At 37.0% G+C, this 24,216-nt stretch overlaps 1 protein-coding gene across 1 annotated transcript in view; it reads left to right on the top strand.

Annotated features, from left to right (window-relative positions):
• PSMD1 (proteasome 26S subunit, non-ATPase 1) overlaps positions 1–24,216 on the top strand; it is a 92,940-nt gene that overhangs the window by 55,563 nt on the left and 13,161 nt on the right. The window contains exons 17-19 of the mRNA XM_072796652.1: positions 7,674–7,788; positions 11,585–11,701; positions 19,075–19,177. Coding sequence (XP_072652753.1) covers positions 7,674–7,788; positions 11,585–11,701; positions 19,075–19,177 — 335 coding nt within the window. The remainder of the gene's footprint in view (positions 1–7,673; positions 7,789–11,584; positions 11,702–19,074; positions 19,178–24,216) is intronic.

The raw sequence follows: 24,216 nt of genomic DNA on the forward strand, positions 1-24,216 counted from the left end.
TTCTTTTCATCCATCCTACCCTTTGTTGACATTACTCTTTTCCACAGCTTCAAACATATTGTCAGTTTACCTAATGTGATTCTTTCTTCTGCATGCCCAGTTCTGCTATTGAACACACTCTACTGAATTTCTCATTTCATTTATGTTTTTCAGTTCCAGAATTTGTTTGGTTTTATTTATATCTGTCTGTCTGTCTGTCTATCTATCTATCTATCTATCTATCTATCTATCTATCATTTCTATCTCTTGATTTTCTTGAGTTGATAAGGCATTGTTCTGTTTTCTTTAGTTATTTGCCTTTCTTTTTTTTCACTTTGAATATATTTAAGATAGTTTAAGTTCAATACCTGGGCTTACTCAGGGACTGATTCTATTTCTTTTTTCCTGTGAATAGGCTATACTTCATTTTTTTCTTTGCATGATTCATAATTTTTTGTTGAAAACTGGATGTTTTGAATATTACAATGTGAGAAACAAAGGAAATCAGATTCTCTGCCCCCTCCTGCTTCCAGGGATTTATATTGCTGCTTGTTATGGTTGTTTGGTGACTTTTTGTTTTTATTTTTATTTTATTTTATTTTATTTTATTTTATTTTATTTTATTTTATTTTATTTTATTTTAAGATTTTATTTATTCACTCATAGAGACACATAGAGAGAGAGAGGCAGAGACACAGGCAGAGGGAGAAGCAGGCATCATGCAGACAGCCTGACGTGGGACTCGATCCCGGGTCCCCAGGATCACGCCCTGGGCTGCAGGCAGCACTAAACCACTGCGCCACCGGGGCCGCCCTTTGGTGACTTTTTAAAAGAAGCTTTATAAAGTCTGTATTCTTTCTCATGAATGGCCACTGAAGTCTGTGTTACATTAGCCTAGTGGTTAGCTAGTGACAAGAGTTTCCTTAAATGCCTGGAGCCAAGGAAAGGGAAAAGGAAAAAGACTCTCTCCGTCTTTGCAAATTGTGTTGGAACACTCCATTAGCGCTCAGCCAGGTCGTTTATCACTGTGCTTTAGCCTTCACTTCTTGCGTGTGCTGAGGCTGAAGTGAAAGTTTAGTCTTCTTAAGGCTTTCCTGAGCGTGTGTCCAACCTGAGTATTCATGTGGTATTCTTAATTCCCCCAGTATATGCAGCAGCTTTTAAAACCCTTATTAACTACACATATCTCCTTTCCTAGTCTCTTTTTTTCCAAGCTTCTCTGTCTGTCCTACTGACTTAGCCACCCAGACTCCCGTGCTTCTCGGTCTGCTTATTGCCTAGCCAATTAATTAATCCTTGCCCCAGGCTCCCATGGCCAGTACTTTTTTGCCTTTTTTTTTTTTTTAAGATTTTATTTATTTATTTATGAGAGACACACAGAGAGGCAGAGACACAGGCAGAGGGAGAAGCAGGCTCCATGCAGGGAGCTGGACGTGGCACTTGTTCCTGGGTCTCCAGGATCACGCCCTGGGCCGAAGGCAGGCGCTAAATGGCTGAACCACCCAGGCTACCCCTACTTTTTTTGCTTCTAAGTGTTTTTGACAAATGTCACTTGGGAAGTTGCTCCAACCCTGGGAGTACTCTAAGTTTGGTGAAACAAGGGCAGACTATTGCACTGGTGCTTCAGGGAACCACCAGATAGGCTGAAGCCCAATTTATTCTCAGTACTGTGAGAATAAAGTCTGTTTTGCTCCTGCTCATTAACAAGTGTTTAGGACACAGACTGCCCTCTCCACTGACACCACCAGTCTCAGGAGTAGAGAGGTGGTAGATGGGCAGTTTAAAACATCACAGCACTCTCTTACAATGCTTCATTAAGCTGTCCCCTGGTTGTTGTGAGTTTTTGTCTAGATTACAGACTTCTATAAAAGTTGATTCAAAGATGCAAATATTTGATGTAAATTTGCTCAGCTCTGCAAGTCTTCAGTAATTACTGTAATCAGCTTTAAAGGTAAACTTCTATTATCAGGATACTTATTTAAATATCAGAAATGAATTGAACTTTCTGAGAATTGAAGTATATTTATGTTCATTTTATAAAATCAAGGAAATATTGATACTTTAATAATCTACAAGTTGATAGCATCGCACTCATACTATAAGTCTTTCCTTTGTTTGCTCATTTTAAGGAATGATGGGAAGGAACATGCTAATAATACTATTATTTTTTGAAATTTACAAATTTGAATATTACAGATTTCTCTAGATCCAGGAATGCAATTTGATATATTTTTTTAAAGATTATTTATTTATTTATTCATAGAGACACAGAGAGAGAGAGGCAGAGACACACAGGCAGAGGGAGAAGCAGGCACCATGCAGAGAGCCTGACGCGGGACTCGATCCAGGGTCTCCAGGATCATGCCCTAGGCTGCAGGTGGCGCTAAACCGCTGCACCACTGGGGCTGCCCCAATTTGATATTTTTAAGAGCTATGTTTTTTATTAGGGTGAAGTAGAGTTCTTTATATAAATCTTACGAATCTACTTTCTTCTCACCTTTTGACATATTTTCACCCTATTTTGGTAACATCTAAAAGAAACAATCTGTTTGGAAATAAAGCAAAAACTTATCTAAAACTGGCTATTTTTAGTTCTATGAAGTCTAGTAAAATGACTTCAAAATATTTATATTAGGGCAGCCCCGGTGGCGCAGCGGTTTAGCGCCGCCTGCAGCCCAGGGCATGATCCTGGAGACCCTGGATCGAGTCCCGCGTCAGGCTCTCTGTATGATGCCTGCTTCTCCCTCTGCCTCTGCCTCTCTCTGTCTCTATGAGTAAATAAATAAAATCTTTAAAATATATATATGTATGTATATTTATATTAAAGGTAGGACTAAATTTGTACAATTTAGGGCAGGATCTGTGTAATTTTGTTTTGTTTTCTTAATGGTACCTTACATGTAGTTGATAGATCTAAATTGAGCAAGTGAAAATTCATATGTAGCAGCAGCTTGGGATACAGAGGCTCGTGGGATGAAAGTACACTGGGCTGGGATGCCTGGGTGGCTCAGTGGTTATCTGCCTTTGGCTCAGGGTGTGATCCCGGAATCCTGGGATCGAGTCCTGCATCGAGCTTCCTACATGGAGCCTGCTTCTCCTCCTCTGCCTATGTCTCTGCCTCTCTCTCTCTCTCTCTCTCTATCCCCTCCCCCTCATGAATAAATAAATAAATTTTTTTTTTTTTTTTAAAGAAAGTACGCTGGGGAAACAAACCTGTCTTCTTTTTCAGTTATTTTCCTAATGATGAATATTTGATGCATCTCATTTATATTGTAATGAAAATAACATTCAGAAAATATATCTCTCACTTTTTAACCTAATGATATTCACTTTTTTAGTTTTACAAACTAGCCAAAAAATGAATAAGAAAGTTGGTACAGTTCTCACCACATGTAGTAGCTCCATTGTTAAAACAAATGTGGCTAGCACATTTATAATTGTCCGAGAAAATATACTTTTAAATTTAACATACCAAAATATAAATACATGGAAAAAGTTGTCATATGTAACGCATTTTATGCTAATACAGTGGTTTCCAAACTATTGAATTCCTTGCTTACTACCTCTCCCTATTAAATAAAACAAAGCATACTATTTTCCTGTGACTTGATCATTTTAGACATTTATTTTTTCTAAACATGTTCATGGAGGGGTGCTTGGGTGGCTCAGTTTGTTGAGTGTCCAACTCTTGATTTTGGCTCCATTTGTTGTCTTGGGTCATGGGGTAGGGGTAGGGGGAATCCAGCCCTACATCATTGGCCCCATGCTCAGGAGGGGTCTCCTTGTCTCTCTCCCTGCGCCTCCCCTCATTCACACATGCTCTACCCTCCCCAATAAATAAACAAATAAATAAAATATATTTATAAATAAATAAATATGGGATGCCTGGGTGGCTCAGTGGTTGAGCATCTGCCTTCGGCCCAGGGCGTGATCTGGAGTCCTGGGATCGAGTCCCGCATCCGGCTCCCTCTGCCTATGTCTCTGTGTCTCTCATGAATAAATAAATAAAATCTTTAAAAAAAAAATATGTTCATGCAGGTGCAAAGATCATTTATTGCAGATCAGGGATTAGTCATTTAAGTACTTTGTTATAAATGCTAATCTAAGGGAGTTATATCAAATGATGAATTATTTTTGCGATATTATCTAAGAGATAAATGTTTGCATAGAAAAGCTAAGATTCAAGTAGTGTTAGAATTATCTAAAATAAGTGAAAGGAAGCTTTATGGGCTATTATTAAAGATTTGGTGTATTTTCTTTTAATCTCTCTTTTTCTTCACCTCTGTTTGTTTCCACCTTGCAGTTTATTTGTTGAAGAAACCGGGTCATTACTACTGTCTAGTTTGCACAGTATGGATTTTACTAATTGCGTGCTATATCCCTATGTGTAGTATAATATGTTTTTGGTCTTCTGTATTTCCTGTAAATTGATAGTTGGATCTTGAGGCTTGGTCACGTTGAGGTTCAATTTCTCTCTTTCTGTCTCTGTTTTATGGAGAGGCAGGGTTGGCAGTGCATATAAGGTCTACTTGTTTCTATTTTTATTATGTTAGCAGCCATTGTAACAATTATGCTGAGGTCTATTAATTCACTTCAAGCCTCCAAGTGATGGCGATAATTGTTTTGCCATTTATTCACTTATTAATAACTGTTACTTTAAAATTTTTATATTTATGCATACATTTTATGTGTGTTACATGTTTAGACAAAGATTAATGTGCAGAAGCTTTGCTTTCAGTGAATATTTACATTCCAGTCATTGCTTAGAAGGACTCTTTTGTCCTTTTAGAGCTACTTGCTAAGAATTAGAGTAAACATAGAATATTCTGGTTTTATTGTACTCTTGAAGAAGCTGAATGTCTAAGCTAATTTATTAAATAATTTATCATTTCTTGTCTTAACACTTTACTGAAGAATGTGTCAGCATTGGAACTGTTATAGACTAAGAAACTTAACAAGAATTTTTTTTATGTCCTTTGAGTTTAGAGCCCTCACAACCTATTTTAGTCTTTATGGTAATCAGCTAGGTAAAGCTCTGCATTAAGCTCCCAGTATTTATGTTCCCTGGCAAAATTTTCGCTGAATCTCATGAAACTATTAATCCTATTTGAAGTATAATACTTTTTTAATAAGTGAGCATCATAAAATAAATGAAGCTTTAAGATATATTTAGAAAAAGCTTTTTGGTGTGAGTCAGTTTTCCCTAGAATGTCCTGCCCTTGCTGCTGCTGAGGGACAAGTGGGTAAGTGTTCTGTGTGCCATTAGCTTCTTAAAAAGTTGGTGAGGAGATCTGGAGGTCAGGACCCTGATTATAGCCAACTTTCTAGGTTTAATATCCAACTCACTTTATATTATTTTAAATGAATGTTTGGGCATGAGTTACCTTTCCTTTTTTACAAAGAACCCAGGTATGTCTGCCTGGGTGGCTTAGTAGTTGAGCGTCTGCCTTCGGTTCAGGTCCTGATCCTGGGATCCGGGATCAAGTCCCACATCAGACTCTTATGGGGAGCCTGCTTCTCCTTCTGCCTATGTCTCTGCGTCTCTCTCCTCCCACCCCCCGTCTGTCTCTCATGAATAAATAAATAAAATCTTTAAAAAATAAAATATAATAAAAGCCATAGAATTGTAAAGTGGGAAAGATATTACAGAACTTCTAGTCCCATTCCTTCTTTTTTCATACATAGAAAGGGATCCCAAAGTCTTTGCTTCATTGAATCTTGTCTAAATTATCCCAGCTATTTAGACACAAAACAAGAACTGGAACATGTGTTTATGACTTCATGGCTTCCTCTTATATAATGTATAGTTATGTCAGTGTGCATTAACAGAAGGTGTATATTATTACTACATTTTCAGTTATTTGCTCATTTTGTTTTTTATATTCCAGCAAAAGAGTCAAGAAAAGTTATTAGGAAGCTTAGTCAAACTGAGAATATTTTCAAGAAAGAATGATGGACTCTGTTGTAAGGAGGAAATCCAACCTTCTCTTGTAGCAAAATTCCATTTTTCAGGACAATTTTCATAAATTTGGCTCTACTCCATTTGAAATTTGAATTTACTACTTACTAGAGTTTGAGGCTAGAGGACAATTCCAACAAAGAGCTACAGATTTAAATTGGTCTGTAGGTAATAACTGCTTTCATTCACAACAAGAAAGTCTTTAAAATTTTTTTAAATTAAATGTAGTCAGGGGGATCCCTGGGTGGCTCAGCAGTTTAGTGCCTGCCTTTGGCCCAGGGTGTGGTCCTAGAGTCCCGGGATCGAGTCCTGCGGCGGGCTCTGGGCATGGAGCCTGCTTCTTCCTCCTCCTGTGTCTCTGCCTCTCTCTCTCTCTATGTCTACCATAAATAAATAAACAAATCTTAAAAAAAAAAAAAGAAAGAAAAGAATAAATGTAGTCAATAGCTAGTTTTTTCCTTTAAGTTTTTATTGAAGCGTAATATACATCCAAAAACATGCACATAAAAAAAAAAAACAAAAACAAAAACATGCACATAATTAACCTACAGCTTGATGAATTTTCACAACTAAACACACACTGTGTAACCAGCAACCCAGTTTGAGATCTTTGTCAGCCACCCTCACACTCCTCTACATTCTCTTCTAGTTTCTGCCCCCATTCTGCTGCCCCTAAGGAGTAACCACTATAAAGATGAGGTCAGGTACTTCATTAGTCAACATTGCCCTGGTTTTTGTCTTTGCTGAAATATGAAGAGGTTGAGAAAATAACAATTTCTTGGGTACCTTCCTGTTCAGTTGGTTGAGCATCCTACTCTTGATTTGAGCTGGAGTGATGGTCTCGGGGTCATGAGATTGAGCCCCATCTTGGGTTCTGTGCTCAGCATGGAGTCTGTCCCACTCCCTCTGCTTTTCCCCACATTCGCACTCTCTCTCTCTCTCTCAAATAAATAAAATCTTTTTTAAAAAAGAACAATTTCTGTTCTTATCAACACCAATAATTGCTAAAGAAAAAAACCAGAATTTTTTTATTATCAAGGCATATTTACCAATTTGATATTGAATCAGAGTTATACTGGGTGATTCAAATCTTTTATGTAGCTTTGGAAACATGCCGGAGTCTCTACATCAGTAGATTTAGAGATGTACGTCAGTTTCTGTCTTCTGACACAAAACACAAAGTAAGTAAGAAAGATAAGAATTGATGTAGGGTATTGTGTGCCTCCCACACCGTCATGGTTATTACTCACTATGGAGGAGGCACGAGGGAAGGACTATAATGCAAAGCTGTGGTTGAGGAATTACTGATATATTCTGCTTTGTGTATATTCTCTGAATATTGAAGATAGAGTTTTAATATCAATAATTAGAATTCCATGGGCGATTTTTAATTCTCCAACTTCTGGGGATCCCTGGTGGCTCAGCGGTTTAGCGCCTGCCATTGGCTCAGGGCGTGATCCTGGAGTCCCGGGATCAAGTCCCGCAGGCTCCCTGCATGGAGCCTGCTTCTCCCTCTGCCTGTGTCTTTGCCCTCCCCACCTCGATCTCTCTTTCTCTCTGTCTCTCATGAATAAATAAATAAATAAAATCTTTAAAAAATAATAATAATTCTCCAACTTCTGTGTGAATATATCTGTTATTTCCCATAAGTTTAAGAAAATAGTTAAAATTCTTCCATCTTGATTTAAAATATTTTACCTATAACACTGTCTTCACTTTCTCTATTTCTTATCAGGACCCCTGAACAGTGCCCCAGCGTTGTTTCATTGTTGTCAGAGAGTTACAATCCTCATGTGCGTTATGGAGCTGCTATGGCCCTGGGCATCTGCTGTGCTGGTACAGGAAACAAGGTAAAGCCCAAAGCCAGTGGGGTCCGTTCTTTCCTGGCACCACACTGTTTTCCTTTGTGGGAAAGTTTATACAACCACTGTAAAAATGCAAGTATGGTGTGATCTATAAGAGTTAACTTGCCTCACAAAGCTTCTCAGAACTAACTTCCTCATTTTACTGTGCTGGGTTGCTCAAAGCCAGTTAAGAAGAACGAACTACCACATTACATGGGTGATTCTAATGAAAACAATGCTGTTGAATTTTTCTTTGAAAGCGTTGATTTCTTTAAAAAAAAAAGATAAAATATTCTTTTTTCTTTAAAGAATTACTCTGTTCCCTTTACATGGTAATTTACATGTTTAATTGACATGATTAGTATTGTGGAAATCAAGATTCTCATATGAGACCACCAAAATCAATTAACTTTGATTGTTTTGTTTTAAGCAAATCGCCTGCTATTTGCCTGATCTCTCCTCATAAACGTAATAGACAACCTGATATTTGTTAAGTCCTCAAAAGTGACAAAACAGGGGCACTTGAGGGTCTAAATTGGTTAAGTGTCTGCCTTCAGCTCAGGTCATGATCTCAGGGTCCTGGGATGGAGTCCCATTTGGGTTCCCTGCTCAGTGGGGAACCTGCTTCTCCCTCTCCCTCTGCCCCCTGACTTGTGCTTGCTGTCATTCTCTATCTCAAATAAATAATCTAAAAAAAAAATGACGAAGAGTTGGGTTCCAAATAGATGATTGGAAAATACAGTTCATCATGAGATTCATAATGAAATGTTCTGTTGCTTAAACAAGTATTCTTGATTCACAACAATGACATAATCATCACGTTTTTGCCTTTCATGGCACAAATGCACACCACTTTGACCACCCCCCAAAATATGAACTTTTCTTTTAATAGTGCATGTGTGCATGGTTGTATGTATGTGTGAGAGAGAGAGAACACAAACATAATGAGAATGAGAACATAAAGAACAAGAGCATAACTAAGTTTTGCTCCCAGTGTTTTTTCATCAGAAGAGTAATTTTTTTAACCTCTCATCCAAAATAAAATAAAACATTTATTGCTTGAGTCCAGGAATTAAATTTTAATTTGCTTAATTTTTTCTAGTCACATAAAATGTTACTGAAGCTAGGAATTAAAATAGACATTTTCACTATTTGTGATAAAAAGTGCATAAAAATTTATAGAGACATCCCCTTTCAATATTCTCATTTGTTTCCCTACCCTGCTTTTTTTTTTTCTTCATAGGACTTATCACCACCTGACATATTTTTATACCTATTTATTTATTGTCTGTCTCCTCTGCCCTGAAATGTAAGGTCCCTAAGAACAGAATGTTCACTGCTAGAACCTGTGTCAGGACTGCCACATAGTAGGCATTCAGTAAATATTTGTCAACTCAATGGTGGCGGGGGAAGATCATTGAAAGATATGATAGTGAACAAGTTGGGCATACTCTCTGTTCTCACAGAGATTTGTTTTTAAAGTGTTTTCTTTTGGAGGGAATTTCTTAACATGAGACTGTATCTTTAGTTTTGTTAGGAATATCATTGGGTATATAAAATACAGTTTATGTAGAAATTGGCTGTCCATTTTTTTCTGGAACACATCTGTTCTGTAAACAAAGGTAAATTATAGTTGAATGTCTTATGAGGTATTTTCCCCTCAGGTCTTCAGTAGACATTTATGTCAAGCCTCATAAGTTAAATGTACATTAGATTTTTTTTTCCTTCCAGATTATTGTAAACTTAATATGATATCTAGGAGCAAGTGTTCTTTGAGACACAGCATTTGAAAAGTTAATTCAGTAAAAAATTTTTGTTACTCATACTAAGCAAATCTGCTTAATTTCTAGACAGTTTGTGTGATCTACATAACAATACCTATCTGACCAAGGTTTGGTGCTTTATTTTTTTTTTTAATTTTTTAAAATTTATTTATGATAGTCACAGAGAGAGAGAGAGAGAGAGGGGGGCAGAGACACAGGCAGAGGGAGAAGCAGGCTCCATGCACCGGGAGCCCGACGTGGGATTCGATCCCGGGTCTCCAGGATCGCGCCCTGGGCCAAAGGCAGGCTCCAAACCGCTGCGCCACCCAGGGATCCCGGTGCTTTATTTTTATTTCTTAAAAACCTAAAACTTTTTTTTTATTCTGAAATTTATCTTAAGGTTGAGGTTATATCACATACTTCAAAGACCAAGTTAGTGTCTTTTTTTTTTTTAAGATTTTATTTATTTACTCATGAGAAACACAGTGAGAGGCAGAGACACAGGCAGAGGGAGAAGCAGACTCCATGCAGGGAGCCCGATGTGGGACTCGATCCTGGAACTCCAGGATCACGCCCTGAGCCAAAGGCAGATGCTCAACCACTGAGCCACCCAGGCGTCCCAGTTAGTGTCTTTTAACTTATAACTTGGAAATTTGGTTATATTTTTTATCATGACTACCTCATAAACAATATTGACAATACTATGAATAGTGTTTGAAAACTCTGCACAATGTCATGGCATTTTTCAGTGAAATGGGGAGAAAGAATACACTTATCTGGTATGTATATTATCTGTTACCAGCTCTGATTTTTAAAATAAATAAATCCTCATGTAAAGCAATCTGAAGCTGTTTTCTTTAAAAAAGGATGCAACTTTGTCTTTCCTTGTCCTTGAAACATAGGATATTTAAGAAATGGCATATCGTGTTAAGAAATAAATTTGAGGGGTACCTGAGTGGCTCAGTGGTTGAGCATCTGCCTTTGGCTCAGGTCAGGATCCCATGGTCCGGGGATCAAGTCCCACATTGGGCTCCCCACAGGGTGTCTGCTTCTCCCTCTGCCTATGTCTCTGCCTCTCTCTGTGTGTCTCTCATGAATGAATAAATAAAATCTTAAAAAAAAGAAAGAAATTTGATAATCTTGTAAGCCCATTCTCTGTTCCTCTGGATTTATATGTACCAAAGACCTTATAAGGAATGTTACAAAGTGGCACTTAAGAAAGTTCCTGTATGTCCTTAACAGAAGTTATATAGGACCAAAGAGTTCTTGGTCAAATACAGTGAACAGGTGGTGGGTTAAGCAGAGTTTGAGTGATTTCTTTAATAAGGCTTTCTGGATCTTTTGCCATAATGTATATCATTATCAATGATGTATAGCTTATCAAATTCTATATATATTTTGAATCTCTGAAACAAGGTGTTACATAGTACATAGGAACTACCATACTTATTTCATCAAGGAATCCTTTTTTCATAGAACTGATTATTCTGAAGAATGTGTTACTGGGAAAATCCTGTTAAATGTCGATTTAATTTTTTTTTTTTTATGTTAGGTCTTATAAAATCATTGAAGCCATTACTTTACCCTAGTATTTGAAGGAAGTTGGATAATTAATCCAGGTTTTAGGGTCAGATTGGCCTGAGTTCTCTACTTGTCTGACTTTGGATGAATTTCTTAACCTGTTTCTTTGTTTATAAAGATTGTTTTATATTGTTATTTTTGTTTTTGTTTTAGGATTAATAGAAATATATGGGATATAACGTATAAAATACATGCTGTGCCTGGAAAATAATAGTTGTTATCAAACATTAATCTCATTTTCTGTTACTTACTTTTATCTCAAGACAGGAGCACTCCTTCTACAAGCTTCCTTCTCACTTACCATCAATTATATTGAAACAAGACATACTCAGTTGCAAGTAGTCTTTAATGAACTTACTACAAAGTTAAATGAAAATACTGACTTAGAATGATAGTAACTAATTTGAAAATCCAGCTATAACAGCTTAAAGTTTTGTTTTTTTTTTTAATGCTTTCAGGAAGCAATCAATTTGTTAGAACCGATGACAAATGACCCTGTGAACTATGTGAGGCAAGGAGCTCTGATAGCTTCAGCTCTCATCATGATCCAGCAGACTGAAATCACTTGTCCAAAGGTGAGCAAATAAAAAAATTCTCCAAAAGAGCTAGTTTAGGCTTTTCTTTAGTAACTTATCTTCTTTTAAGGACATTTTTACCCCAAATGTGGTGGGCATTAAACTCACAGGAAGCAAAAAAGTGGGAGAAAGAGATAACTTTATAATACTCTTTAAGTGCATTTTTTTTTACAGATTTTTAGTCACTTTGTTAATTCAGCTATTTAGCCATTCTTGAAAAATTAGAACTTACAGGTTGATGGGATCATAAAAATGAACTTTAATTTTTGCCTCTTGCTGTCCTCTTAAAATGCATTTAGTAGGATAACTTGTTCCCATGCTACAGGATGTGAACTCAGGCAGTTCGCGACTTTTTTGATCCATCATTCTGAGGTAATAAAATGTCCTACGTTCACTTTACATGGTATATACATTCTCAGTTTAGAAATGAGTGTATCCAGATTCTCTGTTAGAATGTCACTGCCCTCGGGGGTGATCTTTTGGGCAGGGTTTCACATGGCTCATGGACAGCTTTCTTTCCTTTCTAGCCCACATCTGTTCACAAAAGTGGTCCTGCATATTTTGCCCTTGTAGCTAGGAGTATATAATATGTGGTTCTCAATGCAGCTTTATTGGCCCCGTCCCTCTCCCTTTTCCTGTCTTCTCCCTACTCTCCTCCATCTCCCTCTGCTTCTCTGCTAGTCCTGCAGTGGATATCTAATGCCTCTTAACTCTTCGTGTCAGATGTCAGTGCACAGTGACAATCGATCATATTAACTTCTCTACGTGGTCCCTCTGAAGCCCAGATTTCCCCCACAGAAATCCCCTTCACACATCCTTCTGCAAGTCCACTTCTCACAGATGCCCTGTGGATGACTCCCAGCACAGATTTTGAGATAATCTATTTTAAAATTTCCTTGTGACAGTCTCCCAGACATCATGTTAGAGTATGATATCTAATGTATCTTGGCATCTCAGCCAAAATTTCTCATTTTGTTGAGAAACAGAAAATGCATAGATCTTATTCACATGTACTAAAAATTACCAGTTTTGCTATATTAAGTAGATGTGTGTAGCTAAGGCAGTAATTTCAGAACTTTTTTATTCTTAACTTGAAATTGGGGCATTTAATAGTTTTGTATTGATTTTGCTTCTGTTTGAGAAACAGTCAAAAAATTGACAGTTGGAAAAACCATTAGCATACTGTCTTTTGCCTCATCAAACAAATGTAGAACATCCTCATTTTCAGCAAAGTAGATTGATGGGAGGGTGGAGAAGAGAAGAATTTCCAGAACTCATTGATTATTCATTCTCATTTTATGGAATTTTGTTTAATAGAGTCCCATTTCTAAATAGTCGCTATCATTTTTATTTCATTAATCCAGTGCTGCTCACTCTGTCAGAATCATCTGTAAGACTTCCAAAAATTGGATTATTGCCAAAAATAGAAGCCTAGCTTCTCATTCTGTTTTAATAATATATTCATATATTATATCTTCTAGAACATAAACATCTTTTCAGAGAGTCCACATTTCTTTTTGGCCTTTGTTTTTAAATATAGCAGTTGTAATATGAATAGCTTTTGCATTTATTTCTGCTTTTGATCTTCTGAGCTTTATCAGCTGGAGGTTATCCACTTGAGTAATGTCATTAAAGAAGGATGTTTAGGCCATGGAATGCACCTCTTCTAACAATAATATATAGATATTTACTCACTTAGACCTCACATGTTGCTTTCATATTATTTGTATTGTGAATAAGATAAATTACTATCTTTCCATCCCTCTGCTGTAGGATTTTGTTGATTTTTTTTTTTCAAGCATGAACTCTGCACCAACAATGGCAGGGTCCTTTGGAATGGGAGTGGAGTAGGGTAGGCTGTGTAGTTTGAAAAAAACAGTCAACTCTTTATTCTTTTTTTTTTTTTTTTAATTTATTTTTTATTTTATGATAGTCACAGAGAGAGAGAGAGAGGCAGAGACACAGGCAGAGGGAGAAGCAGGCTCCATGCACCGGGAGCCCGATGTGGGATTCGATCCCGGGTCTTCAGGATCGCGCCCTGGGCCAAAGGCAGGCGCCAAACCGCTGCGCCACCCAGGGATCCCCTCAACTCTTTATTCTAATAAATAAAACTTTTTCACATTTAGAAAAAGTGAAAAAATACAGAATTTAAAGAATTATTATTTTTTAATCATTCCATAAAATGCTGTTGAACCAAGTCCTAGCTGATGTGAATTCATGGGTTGCACTTCCATCTTCAGGTTATATCAGAATCTTGAGTATTAATTTAAAATGTTGAAATGCAGTTATTGCTGCTAGCCATTGCCATTAACATAAACTCCATGGAGAGACTTAAATGTATATCTTACCAACTATGAGACTAACACTGTGTACCAGTGTGTAAAGTTCTGGTATTTTTTTTAGGAAACACTATTCCTTAGAGGGAAATTGTTACTCAGCTCATGAATTCTTAAAAGTTTGAGTTCTGTTTCATTGTTTTCTGCTGTTAAGCATGCAGTAAAGACTTCTGTGGACTGTCATTTATATCCTTTGTCTTTTATCTGATAATTGCTAAAGACAAGATATTCTTTTGGAATGGTATGTGACATTTTGCTGAAAAGAAAAAGCTATTAACAGGCTGAAGAGGGGCACCTGGGTGGCTCAGTCCATTAAGTAAGCGTCTGATTCTTGGTTTCAGCTCAGGTCCTGAGCAGTCATGGGATCGAGTGTGGAGTCTGCCTTAGATTCTCCCTCCCCCTGTGCCCCTCTCTGTGCACATGCTCACTCTCGCTCTCTCTCTCTCTCTCTTTCTCAAATAAATAAGTAAAATCTTTAAAAAAGAGAGAGAGAAGTTTGCAAGACTGCAGAGTCCTAGTCACAAGGTTGCAAACTGGTACATGAAATCAAGTGGAAATAAAATGGAAATGAAGTGCTCATTTCATTAAGACTATAGCCACTCCTCAGAGGAATCCAAAAGGGACATTTCTCAGATAGTTTGTAAAACTCACAGTAGAAAGTTCCAAAGGAAATATTTAAATAAGCATGATGTATGTCACATCCTTTTACAGAATGCTGTCTTAATGCTTAGTTCTATACACTATGGTCTTGGTTTAAGTAATTCCATTGCATCTTTGTTTTTTTATTATGCCAAGTTTTGCTCACTCAGTCTCAACAACGTAGATCCAGGAACATGTATATGTCCCTGGGTGATTACAAACCCAATTTAGAAAACCCTTATACCAGAGATTCAGAACCATTTAACTAGAATAATGTACTTTTTGTAGTTACTTGGAACTACTTTCTCTCAAGAACCCTCTCAAGATCCTTTATGAAGGGTCTGTCTTTTGTTTCCTTGTTAAATGAAATCCACCTTTAGCATTTTTGAACATGTACATAATTATATATAGAATCGGATAAAAATATTACAGTGTAAAAATAAAATCTCTGATGCTCCTCCTTGCCTGATATCATCTGGCTTAAATTTACCTGCTGTAGGTAGGTAACCACAACTGACAGGTGCTCTTTTGGCAAAAGGATCATGTTTGGCCAAGCTTGATAAGCTTTTCTAGTTTTAAAATCACAATTTGAGTAGATTAGGCTTTTGTGAGCCATCATGGTGATCTAGAAGTATTTCTGTGGAGAAATCTTTGAACTTCTATAAGATGAAATTACTAAGAATGAAATTTTATATTATAAGGTGATAGTTTATAGTATAACACATTTATAAATGGTAATCTATATTTCCATACTATTGCCTTGAGGTAGGAACTTTGTGCCAGTGATAATATAAGAAAGGGCTGCAGGCAACTACCATAAACAAAATAATACTCAAAACTGAAAGGAAGCTAAAAATATCATTTGGTATATTGATAATGGGGAAATCATGATAACATTGACAATATTTTAAAAGAAGAAGAAAGATAATTTTTTTTAAGCCATGTTGAGTTTGAGATGATAGCAAGTCAGCTGGAAATCAGATGAGTGCATAGGGAAAAAAAGTCAGAACTGAAGATGGAGCTTTGGGAACGAACCACAAAGAAATTGTATAAGTCCATAGCCTCTTATCTGCAGTTCCAAATCCAAAAACCTGTGAAAACTAAAAAGAGATTTGTTTATTTTTAAGTACTCACTTGGCTATAAAACTTGACCATTATAATATGAGCTCATTTATAATCTGTATCCCAGTTAGTGTTAATATTCAGTCATTTTGCTGCCTCTGAAATATTAATTTGTTTGATTATAGGTTATTGCCCCCATACTTCATTGAGAATATTGCATAATGTATGGTATATGGACCGTGTTATCTTTATAAATTCTGAATTCCAAAATTCATCTGACCTCAAAGATTTCGTGGTAGGAGTTGTAGGCCTTTAGTTGAAGTTATAAGAGCAGATTTGTAATGGCAGAGAAAGAGAAAAAGAAAGACAACTTAAAGTGTGCTCTATATGCAGGAAAATAGAAAATTTAAAGGAGATACACTTAGGTGATAAATACCAACAGAAATGACCCCAAAGAACTTTATTCCCTTCTTATTTTTTTTCTTTTTTTTTTTTATAGATTTTATTTATTTATTCATAGAGACAGAGAGAGAGAGATCAGAGACACAGGCAGGGGGAGAAGCAGGCATCATACAGAGAGCCTGATGTGGGACTCGATCCAGGGTCTCCAGGATCATGCCCTGGGCTGCAGGCGGCGCTAAACTGCTGTGCCACCGGGGCTGCCCTCTTTTTTTTTTTTCCGAGAGTGGTTTTTTCCCCCCCAGCAGTATAAGGGGTAGAGTTAAAAGTATGAATGTTAAAAATGCATGAATTTGGGAAAGTAGGTTTTTAGATAATAATAATGCACAGCAGAATGAATCCATGGATTACAGGATTGCCTCAAATTTAATTGTCTTTTCTGTGAGACTATCATAATACAAAATGGGAAATAGTTTTTCCAACAAATTGTGCTTTATATGAGGGTGCCTTACTGTTCATAACTGAAATTGAATCAGGAAATCATGATCCTCACCATGATTGCAGTTAGTTGTTTATGGACACAAACAAGCCACTCATTTCACCTGTCCTACTTCAGTTTCACTTCTGTAAAATACAGGGAGTACGTGATCTCAAACTTGCCTTCAAATATAAGATACTATCCTAACCTACAAAAATAATGATTCTTTACAAAGAATCATAAACATGAGAATTAAGTTACTGCTGCATAAGTAATAAAATGTGAGGAAAAGAATTATTTTTTTAAAAAGATTTTATTTAGTTATTCATGAGAGACACAGAGAGAAAGAGAGAGGCAGAGACACAGGCAGAGGGAGAAGTAGGCTCTATGCAGGGAGCCTAACATAGGACTTGATCCCACTACTCCAGGATCACGCCCTGGGCCAAAGGTGGCACTAAACCACTGAGCCACCCGGGCTGCCCCAAAAAAGAATTTTTAAATGATAAACAAGAAATAGCTCTCTAAAGTAGTTTAATTAATAGTAGTTGGATAATCCTATTACATATTTGTACTGATTTTTTTAAATCCCATCTTTCAGTTTCACTGAATGTTTTCCTGTTGTTCTGGGCACAATTTTATATTTAAATTCTTCCTCATAATGTACATACACTGCTTTGTCCACTGTTTTCTTTTTATAAGTTCATGACATATTTCACAAACCTTTAAGCACATAAAATTTCCATCCTATATAAGGTAATGTAAGTGTTCATCTAAAATAAGTTCAGAATCAAAGGAATTTGACCTGTTGAACCAGTTAAAGCATTAAACCTTAGGATTTTTAAACCTAGAAGGGAATTTTATGATGATCTAGTCATGCTGGTTTTATAGTTAGAGAAAGTAAGACTTAGAGAAGTGGCTCACTAATGGTTGGTTATATGCTAGGTAATGGCAGAGTGAGTTCATTGGTTTCCCCATCACATTTTATTAGCAGCGTTAAGTTACAGAGATAATAGTCAAGGGGGACAGGTGGGGTTCTGCCATAGTATGGTAGGATAGCCATGCCTGTTGAACTATAAAATGTCTTTTGTACATTACATTACACATACACTGCATCATATTACAGCAGCTCCATAAGATAGGTGCTGCAATTCCTGTAGGGATGAAGAAACTGAAGCTCATAAAAGCTAAGTAATTTCCCTAAACAGATTATTGGAGCAGAGATATTTGTAAGCCAGGGTTGTCTGATTCTTTATTATCCTGCACTGTACAGCGTGGCCTCCAAGACCAAGACAGGTGAAGAGGGGAAGAGATTCTGAAAGAGTATGTCATGCAAATAAGGTCATTATATGAGGAAACTCAAATTCGATATTTTCTGCTTTTGGCAGATTTGGGGAGCTCCATGGTCATGTGCCTCTTGAACAAGCAGAATTATTCCTGGGTACTTCTCACTTGAAAAAGCGCTGTTGGGGAAACTGAGAAGTGTAAGACATGGAAGAAGCGTACAATAGTTCCCTTATTGTCTCTCAAATAGTTTTAAAGGAGTCACAGATATCTTGATAACGTGTATTTTATAAGTTTCCTTTCCTTTTTTTTTTTTTTTTTTTTAAAGATTTTATTTATTTATTCATGAGAGACACACAGAGAGAGAGGCAGAGACACAGGCAGAGGGAGAAGCAGGCTCCATACAGGGAGCCTGACATGGGACTCGATCCTGGGTCTCCAGGATCACACCCTGGGCTGAAGGCGGCACTAAACTGCTGAGTCACCCAGGCTGCCCTAAGTTTTATTTTCTAATTATAAAAGGAATACATATTAGTTTTAGGAATACAGAAAAGAATAAAGAAGCAAGCAAAAATTACCAGTCATCCCAGGCTGGTACATGTAAGTTAGGACATGTTCCATTTTGGTATGTTTTTTTGACAAGTGATTATCATCACATGTTCTCAAAACATTAATACATGTGCATAAGGAAAATCTTGATGTGAATATACATTAAATCCAAAATATGCCTCACACATCTTCAGTAAAGGATAGTTACTTGAAGATAGAATTGAAGGATTACGTCTGCTAGGAAATCCGTAAAGGTGGTGGTAAGCAAAAGAGATGTTATTCACAGTACAATGAAAGCCTCAGCATTTGCTTGGACTGTTTACGCCTACTGACTAACAGTAGTGCGATATGAAATCGCATTCAACATTCCCAAGAGTCTGAATCATCCACCGTGGAATGAAGATTGAAAACAGAACTGGTGCTCACTCCCACATCAGAAAAGTCATAACACCCATGATTTCAACCATGGAACTTTTCTGCCTTCAAATCTGGTTTATATCGCTCTCTTTTTGAATGTTGTGAAATTCAGAGCTCAAGTTTCATTATAATTTGAACAATCTGTTCCCTGATCTGAAATGACACCACAGATAAATATGATATGTCTGTAATTCTTTTGCTTGTTCCTTCAGGTGAATCAGTTCAGACAGCTGTATTCCAAAGTCATCAATGATAAACATGATGATGTCATGGCCAAGTTTGGTGCTATCTTGGCACAGGGCATCCTGGATGCAGGTAAATGTTATACTTCTAGATGCATTTATCTACCTAAACTAATGAAGTAACTATTCTGCTTTAACTATATGACATAGTAGAAATTGAAGAAATTATTTGGGGAATTGTTGGGGAAATTTTCTGGGGGGAGATTATTTCTGGGAGAAAATGTGGGACCTACAGTTCGTAGAAAAATAATTTAGTAGAGTTGTTAAGTGTGCAGACTGTTAAGTTTTGAGTCCCAGTCCCTTTATAGTACTAACTATAGAACTTTGAGAAGTTTTCCCCTCTCGGTATTTATTTTCTTCTAAAGTCTACGTTGTGGTTTTTGAACAGTTATAAAGGCATGTAAAGGGCAGCCTAGGTGGCTCAGTGGTTTACTGCTGCCTTCGGTCCAGGGTATGTTCCTGGAGACCCGGGATGGAGTCCCGTGTCGGGCTCCCTGCATGGAACCTGCTTCTCCTTCTGCCTGTGTCTCTGCCTCCCTCTCTCTGTCTCTCATGAATAAATAAATAAAAATCTTAAATAAATAAATAAATACATGTATGTATGTAAAGCTGTGAGAACAGTGCCTGCCACTAAATAAAAGTGCTCAGTGAATGCTGGCTGATTTTTTTTCTTTAGTTTTCTTAGTATATATCAATTTTAAACAGGTTGACATTGAAAATATTTTGAAGCAAAAAATAGTTTTTTAGATAATTTCAAGCAACCAAATCATCTTAAAAATAAGATATATGGAATATTTACCTAATAAATACATAGTATACACTGCCTGCCGTTTAGCTTCTGAATTCACACTACTCACCACTACATTGTGATTTATTTTTGAGACAGGCTGCCTTTCCAAGTTGAAAGGGTGTGCTCTTACTGCCTTGAACCTGGGCTCATTAGACATATTCTTTAACTGGTATTATTGGTGACATCCCAATAGGTAGAAGAAAGCAAGCATATTTATTTCATTTTTCATGTATTTTCTCTGTTTACCCTAGCCATATAGAATATAATCTTTTTATGTTAATCTTTGCTAATTTGAAAGATGTGAAGAATAATATCTCAAGCTTTTCATAATAGCTCTATTATTCAGTGAGCATTTTCTCAAATTTATTAGCCATCTGATTTCTTCTAATAAAAATACTCCTAGCCATATTTATCGCATTCTTTTCTTGGTCAACTAGAAATGTATGTCCGTTTCTAGTGAAGGAGATCAGGAAAAGAAACTGTATTTTTTTTATATCTTTAAAGTTCTTCTTGCTAAGAGGGGGGTTTTTTTAACCATATTGAGGTTTTCAGTGTCTTTGTCTTCTTAGTTTCAGATAATCTCCTTTGTGGCTTTTTTTTTTTTTAATCTCTATCATCTTTCTAATTTGATTTATTGTATGTTTTCCTTGAGTATATTAGAGATTTCTCTTGTTTATATGCTGATGCTTTTTTTTCTCTCTAAATTCTTTCATCTTGCTGGAATCTTTTTCTGCCTATTTCTCTCTTTTCTTAGGATGTTGGCTTTTTTTTCCTTAAATTTTTGAAGCACATAGTCTTCTCTCTCTTTTTAAAGATTTTATTATTTATTCATGAGAGACATCAAGAGAGAAGCAGAGACCTAGGCAGAGGGAGAAGCAGGCTCCTCGCGGGAAGCCTGATGCAGAACTCGATCCCAGGACCCTGGGATCACGCCCTGAACCAAAGGCAGATGCTCAATCACTGAGCCACTTGGGTGCTCCCATAGTCTTCTCTTTTAATCCATTGTCTAGTGGGGGTTTTTCTTTTGTTTTCATTTTCAAGAGATTGAGTTTTTTGCTTAAATTTTTAGAGTTAAGATGCAATTTAATTGCTTTTTTTTTTTTTTTTAAGATTTTGTTTATTCAAGAGAGAGAGCACAAGTCAGGGGTGACAGGGGGCAGAAGGAAAGGGAAAAACAGATGTCTTGCTGAGCAGAGAGCCTGACTCGATCTCTGGACTCTGGGATCATGACCTGTGTCGAAGGCAGACACTTAACTAATTGAGCAACCCAGGTGCCCCAAAAACTTTAAATAAATAAAGACATTCCCTGTAAGCTGTGTATAAATAAGGTAAATACTCCACAGGTACTTGAATAAAACATTTCAGTTCTCAGTGATATTGAGTCTCTCCTGTATATAAACAGTACAGATATTCACATGTCATAGTTTCTCCTTCCTCATTCTACACCACCTTCTAGTATTTTTGTATACATTTTTTTTTTAAGATTTTATTTATTTATTTATTTGAGAGAAAGAGAGCATGAGCTAGGGCTCCATTCCTGGACCCTCAGATCATGACCTGAGCTGAAGGCAAGATGCTTAACTGGCTGAGCCATCCAGGTGCCCCCACCTTCCAATATTTTTATATTACGTTGTCATGATTTATGACCTTTACATTCTTTTGTGAAATCCTCTCACAGTTTAGTCTTCATTTCATTTTTAAATGGATTCAGTGCTCATCACCATTTCTTTTATTGCTGCTTATTTTTCTTGAGTATCTGTACTAAGACCTGACACTGAATTGGAAGGATTTGATCAGTCCCTAGTTTATATTCAGGTTCACTTGCTATGGATTTTGACAAATGCTTAAATATATACCCACAATACATCATAGGCACTAGTTTCGCTGCCCTAAATATCCTCTGTGTGCCACCTTTTCATCTCCCTCCTTCCCCACAATCCCCTGGTAACCACTGATGTTTTTTTACTGTCTCCATGGCTTTAGTTTTCTCCTTTCCAGAGTATTATACAGCTGAAATCATACAGTATGTAGTCATTTTAGATTGGCTACTTTGGGTAATTGGTTTTTAAATAGGATTTAGGAGTAACATTTTACTATTCCATGATCTTCTGTTTATTTCTTTTAGCTGCCAGTTTTAAGTTTGTAGTTTTACGTACAACACTTTACTTGTTCATTCAGTATTACTACAGTTTTTTGCTGGTTTCTGCTATATTAGTTATTTGTTAAGAATTAGGGGAGGAGGATCCTTCTCTGTTTCAGCTTTATTCTACCATCATCATGAGAAGTCCTCTCTCTCCCTTCCTTCCCCTTTCAGCCCCTTTCTCCCTTCACTTCCTTTTGGAAGTTATCTCTTTGAATTGCTGTGGACTAATCAAGTTTTGATGCTTCTTTCCATTTCTTTTTTTATTTATAATCTTTTTTGCCTTATTTTAGTGTTATTATAGTACATAAAAGTTCTGTACTGTCGTGTTCACTATTATAGGCATAATTTTTCTCTCACTCGTTTTCACTTTGTCAGTATCCTGTCCTCCTACAAACTGCTGTAACTGCATTAGAAAAAATATGTAGTCCTGCAGTCTGGCTCCCAGAAGTTAGTGTTAATGGAGGAAATCTGGAGGGCAACTTCAAAGGAGTGAGTGAAGTTGAAGTTTATGAAAATTCATTCAGTGATTTGTTCTCTTCAGGGAGAAGAGCCAAAGATTAAGGTTTATGATCGAGGTTTGTAAAACTGTGTAAACACTATCAATAGGATAAACTCTTTCTTGTTTTGTATTAAATCACAGACTGTTGGAACAAAAGGCTAGTTTAGTTTCTAAGTCTGAAGAAAATGGATTTCATTGGAATTAAAGGGAATTCAGCTTCAAAACTTAAATCAAGTATCACGTTCTCTGAGCAGCCTTCCCTCTCTCCTGCCCACCCCGCCTCGCCCCGGGTTAGTGCCCTGCTTAGCTGTATGTTCTCACCAGTGCCCGGGTTTCCATTCTCATAATGCTTGTGTATGCCCTAGTTTAATTATCTAGTTATCTGTTTTCTCCACTAGATTAGAGGCTTCTTGGGATCCCTTTCAGTATTTTGTTCAAAATTCAATATATAGTAAGCACTCAGTGAATGTGGAGGTTAGAGTACAAGCAGACAATAAATGCATATATAACTCAGACCTGTTGCAAAAACAAAGTATACCTGAATTTTTCCAAATAAAATCTAGATTATTTGGTTAAACAGTAGAACCCTGATTCTTACAAAAAATTAAAGTGCTTTTTTAGTTTAGTGAAATTAGTACTCCGTGACTAATGTAGAGGCACCTAGGAGAGATTAAAGTTAAAAGAAGTAAAATGTGGGGCGCCTGGGTGACTTAGTTGGTTAAACGTCTATCCTCAGGGATCCCTGGGTGGCTCAGCAGTTTGGTGTGTGCCTTTAGTCCAGGGCATGGTCCTGGAGTCCCGGGATCAAGTCCCACATCGGGCTCTCTGCATGGAGCCTGCTTCTCCCTCTGCCTGTGTCTCTGACTCACTCTTTCTCTTTCTGTGTCTCTCATGAATAAATAAATAAAATCTTTAAAAAAAATAAAAAAAATAAACGTCTATCCTCAGCTCAGGTCATGATCCCAGGGTCCTGGAATCGAGCCCCACATTGGGCTCCCTGCTCAGTGGGGAACCTGCTTCTTCCTCTCCCTCCGCTATTCCCCCTTCCTGCTTGTACTTGTGTGCACACACACGCTCACTCTCTTTCTCTCTCTCTCTCTCTATATATATATATGTGTGTGTGTGTGTGTGTGTATAAAATCTTTAAAAAAAAAAAAAAAGCAGTGAAATGTGAGCAATAGGGATCCAGAATTGGAATTCAAATTAGGATGGTGGAAAAAAAAAAAAACAAATTAGGATGGCAACGAGGCACAGACAAGCCCCGTTTTTATAGGCTGTCTTGTATAAACTAAAAGATTGGTGTCTTTGAGTTCTGGGCTCCTGCATTAACACTTAAATAGACCAGAGGGTGCAATAGAGCAGCCCATGTGCCAAATCAGATTTAAACATGTTTGCCTGCCTCACAAATTGTGCAAAATTTTGGACAAAATCCAGTTTAGAGTCTGCTTTTAAAAACAAAATTACCTAGTGACACTGAATCTACCTACACCCTTAGTAGCATGTTCTCTTTAAAAACAGCATGAACTTTCCAGTTGCTTCAATTCCCCACTGCCTCCAGACCAAATGTTCTCATTTGTTTGCCTGACTGGTGCCTAAAGGCATTCAAGTTTGCAACCCCTAATAGCCTCCTAGAAACTCAGCTTTTCTTGGGCCCAGTAAAGATCCAGTTGTCTAACTGAT

This window comes from Canis lupus, chromosome 24, assembly GCF_048164855.1.
Source record: "Canis lupus baileyi chromosome 24, mCanLup2.hap1, whole genome shotgun sequence".
Taxonomy (NCBI): Eukaryota; Metazoa; Chordata; class Mammalia; order Carnivora; family Canidae; genus Canis; species Canis lupus.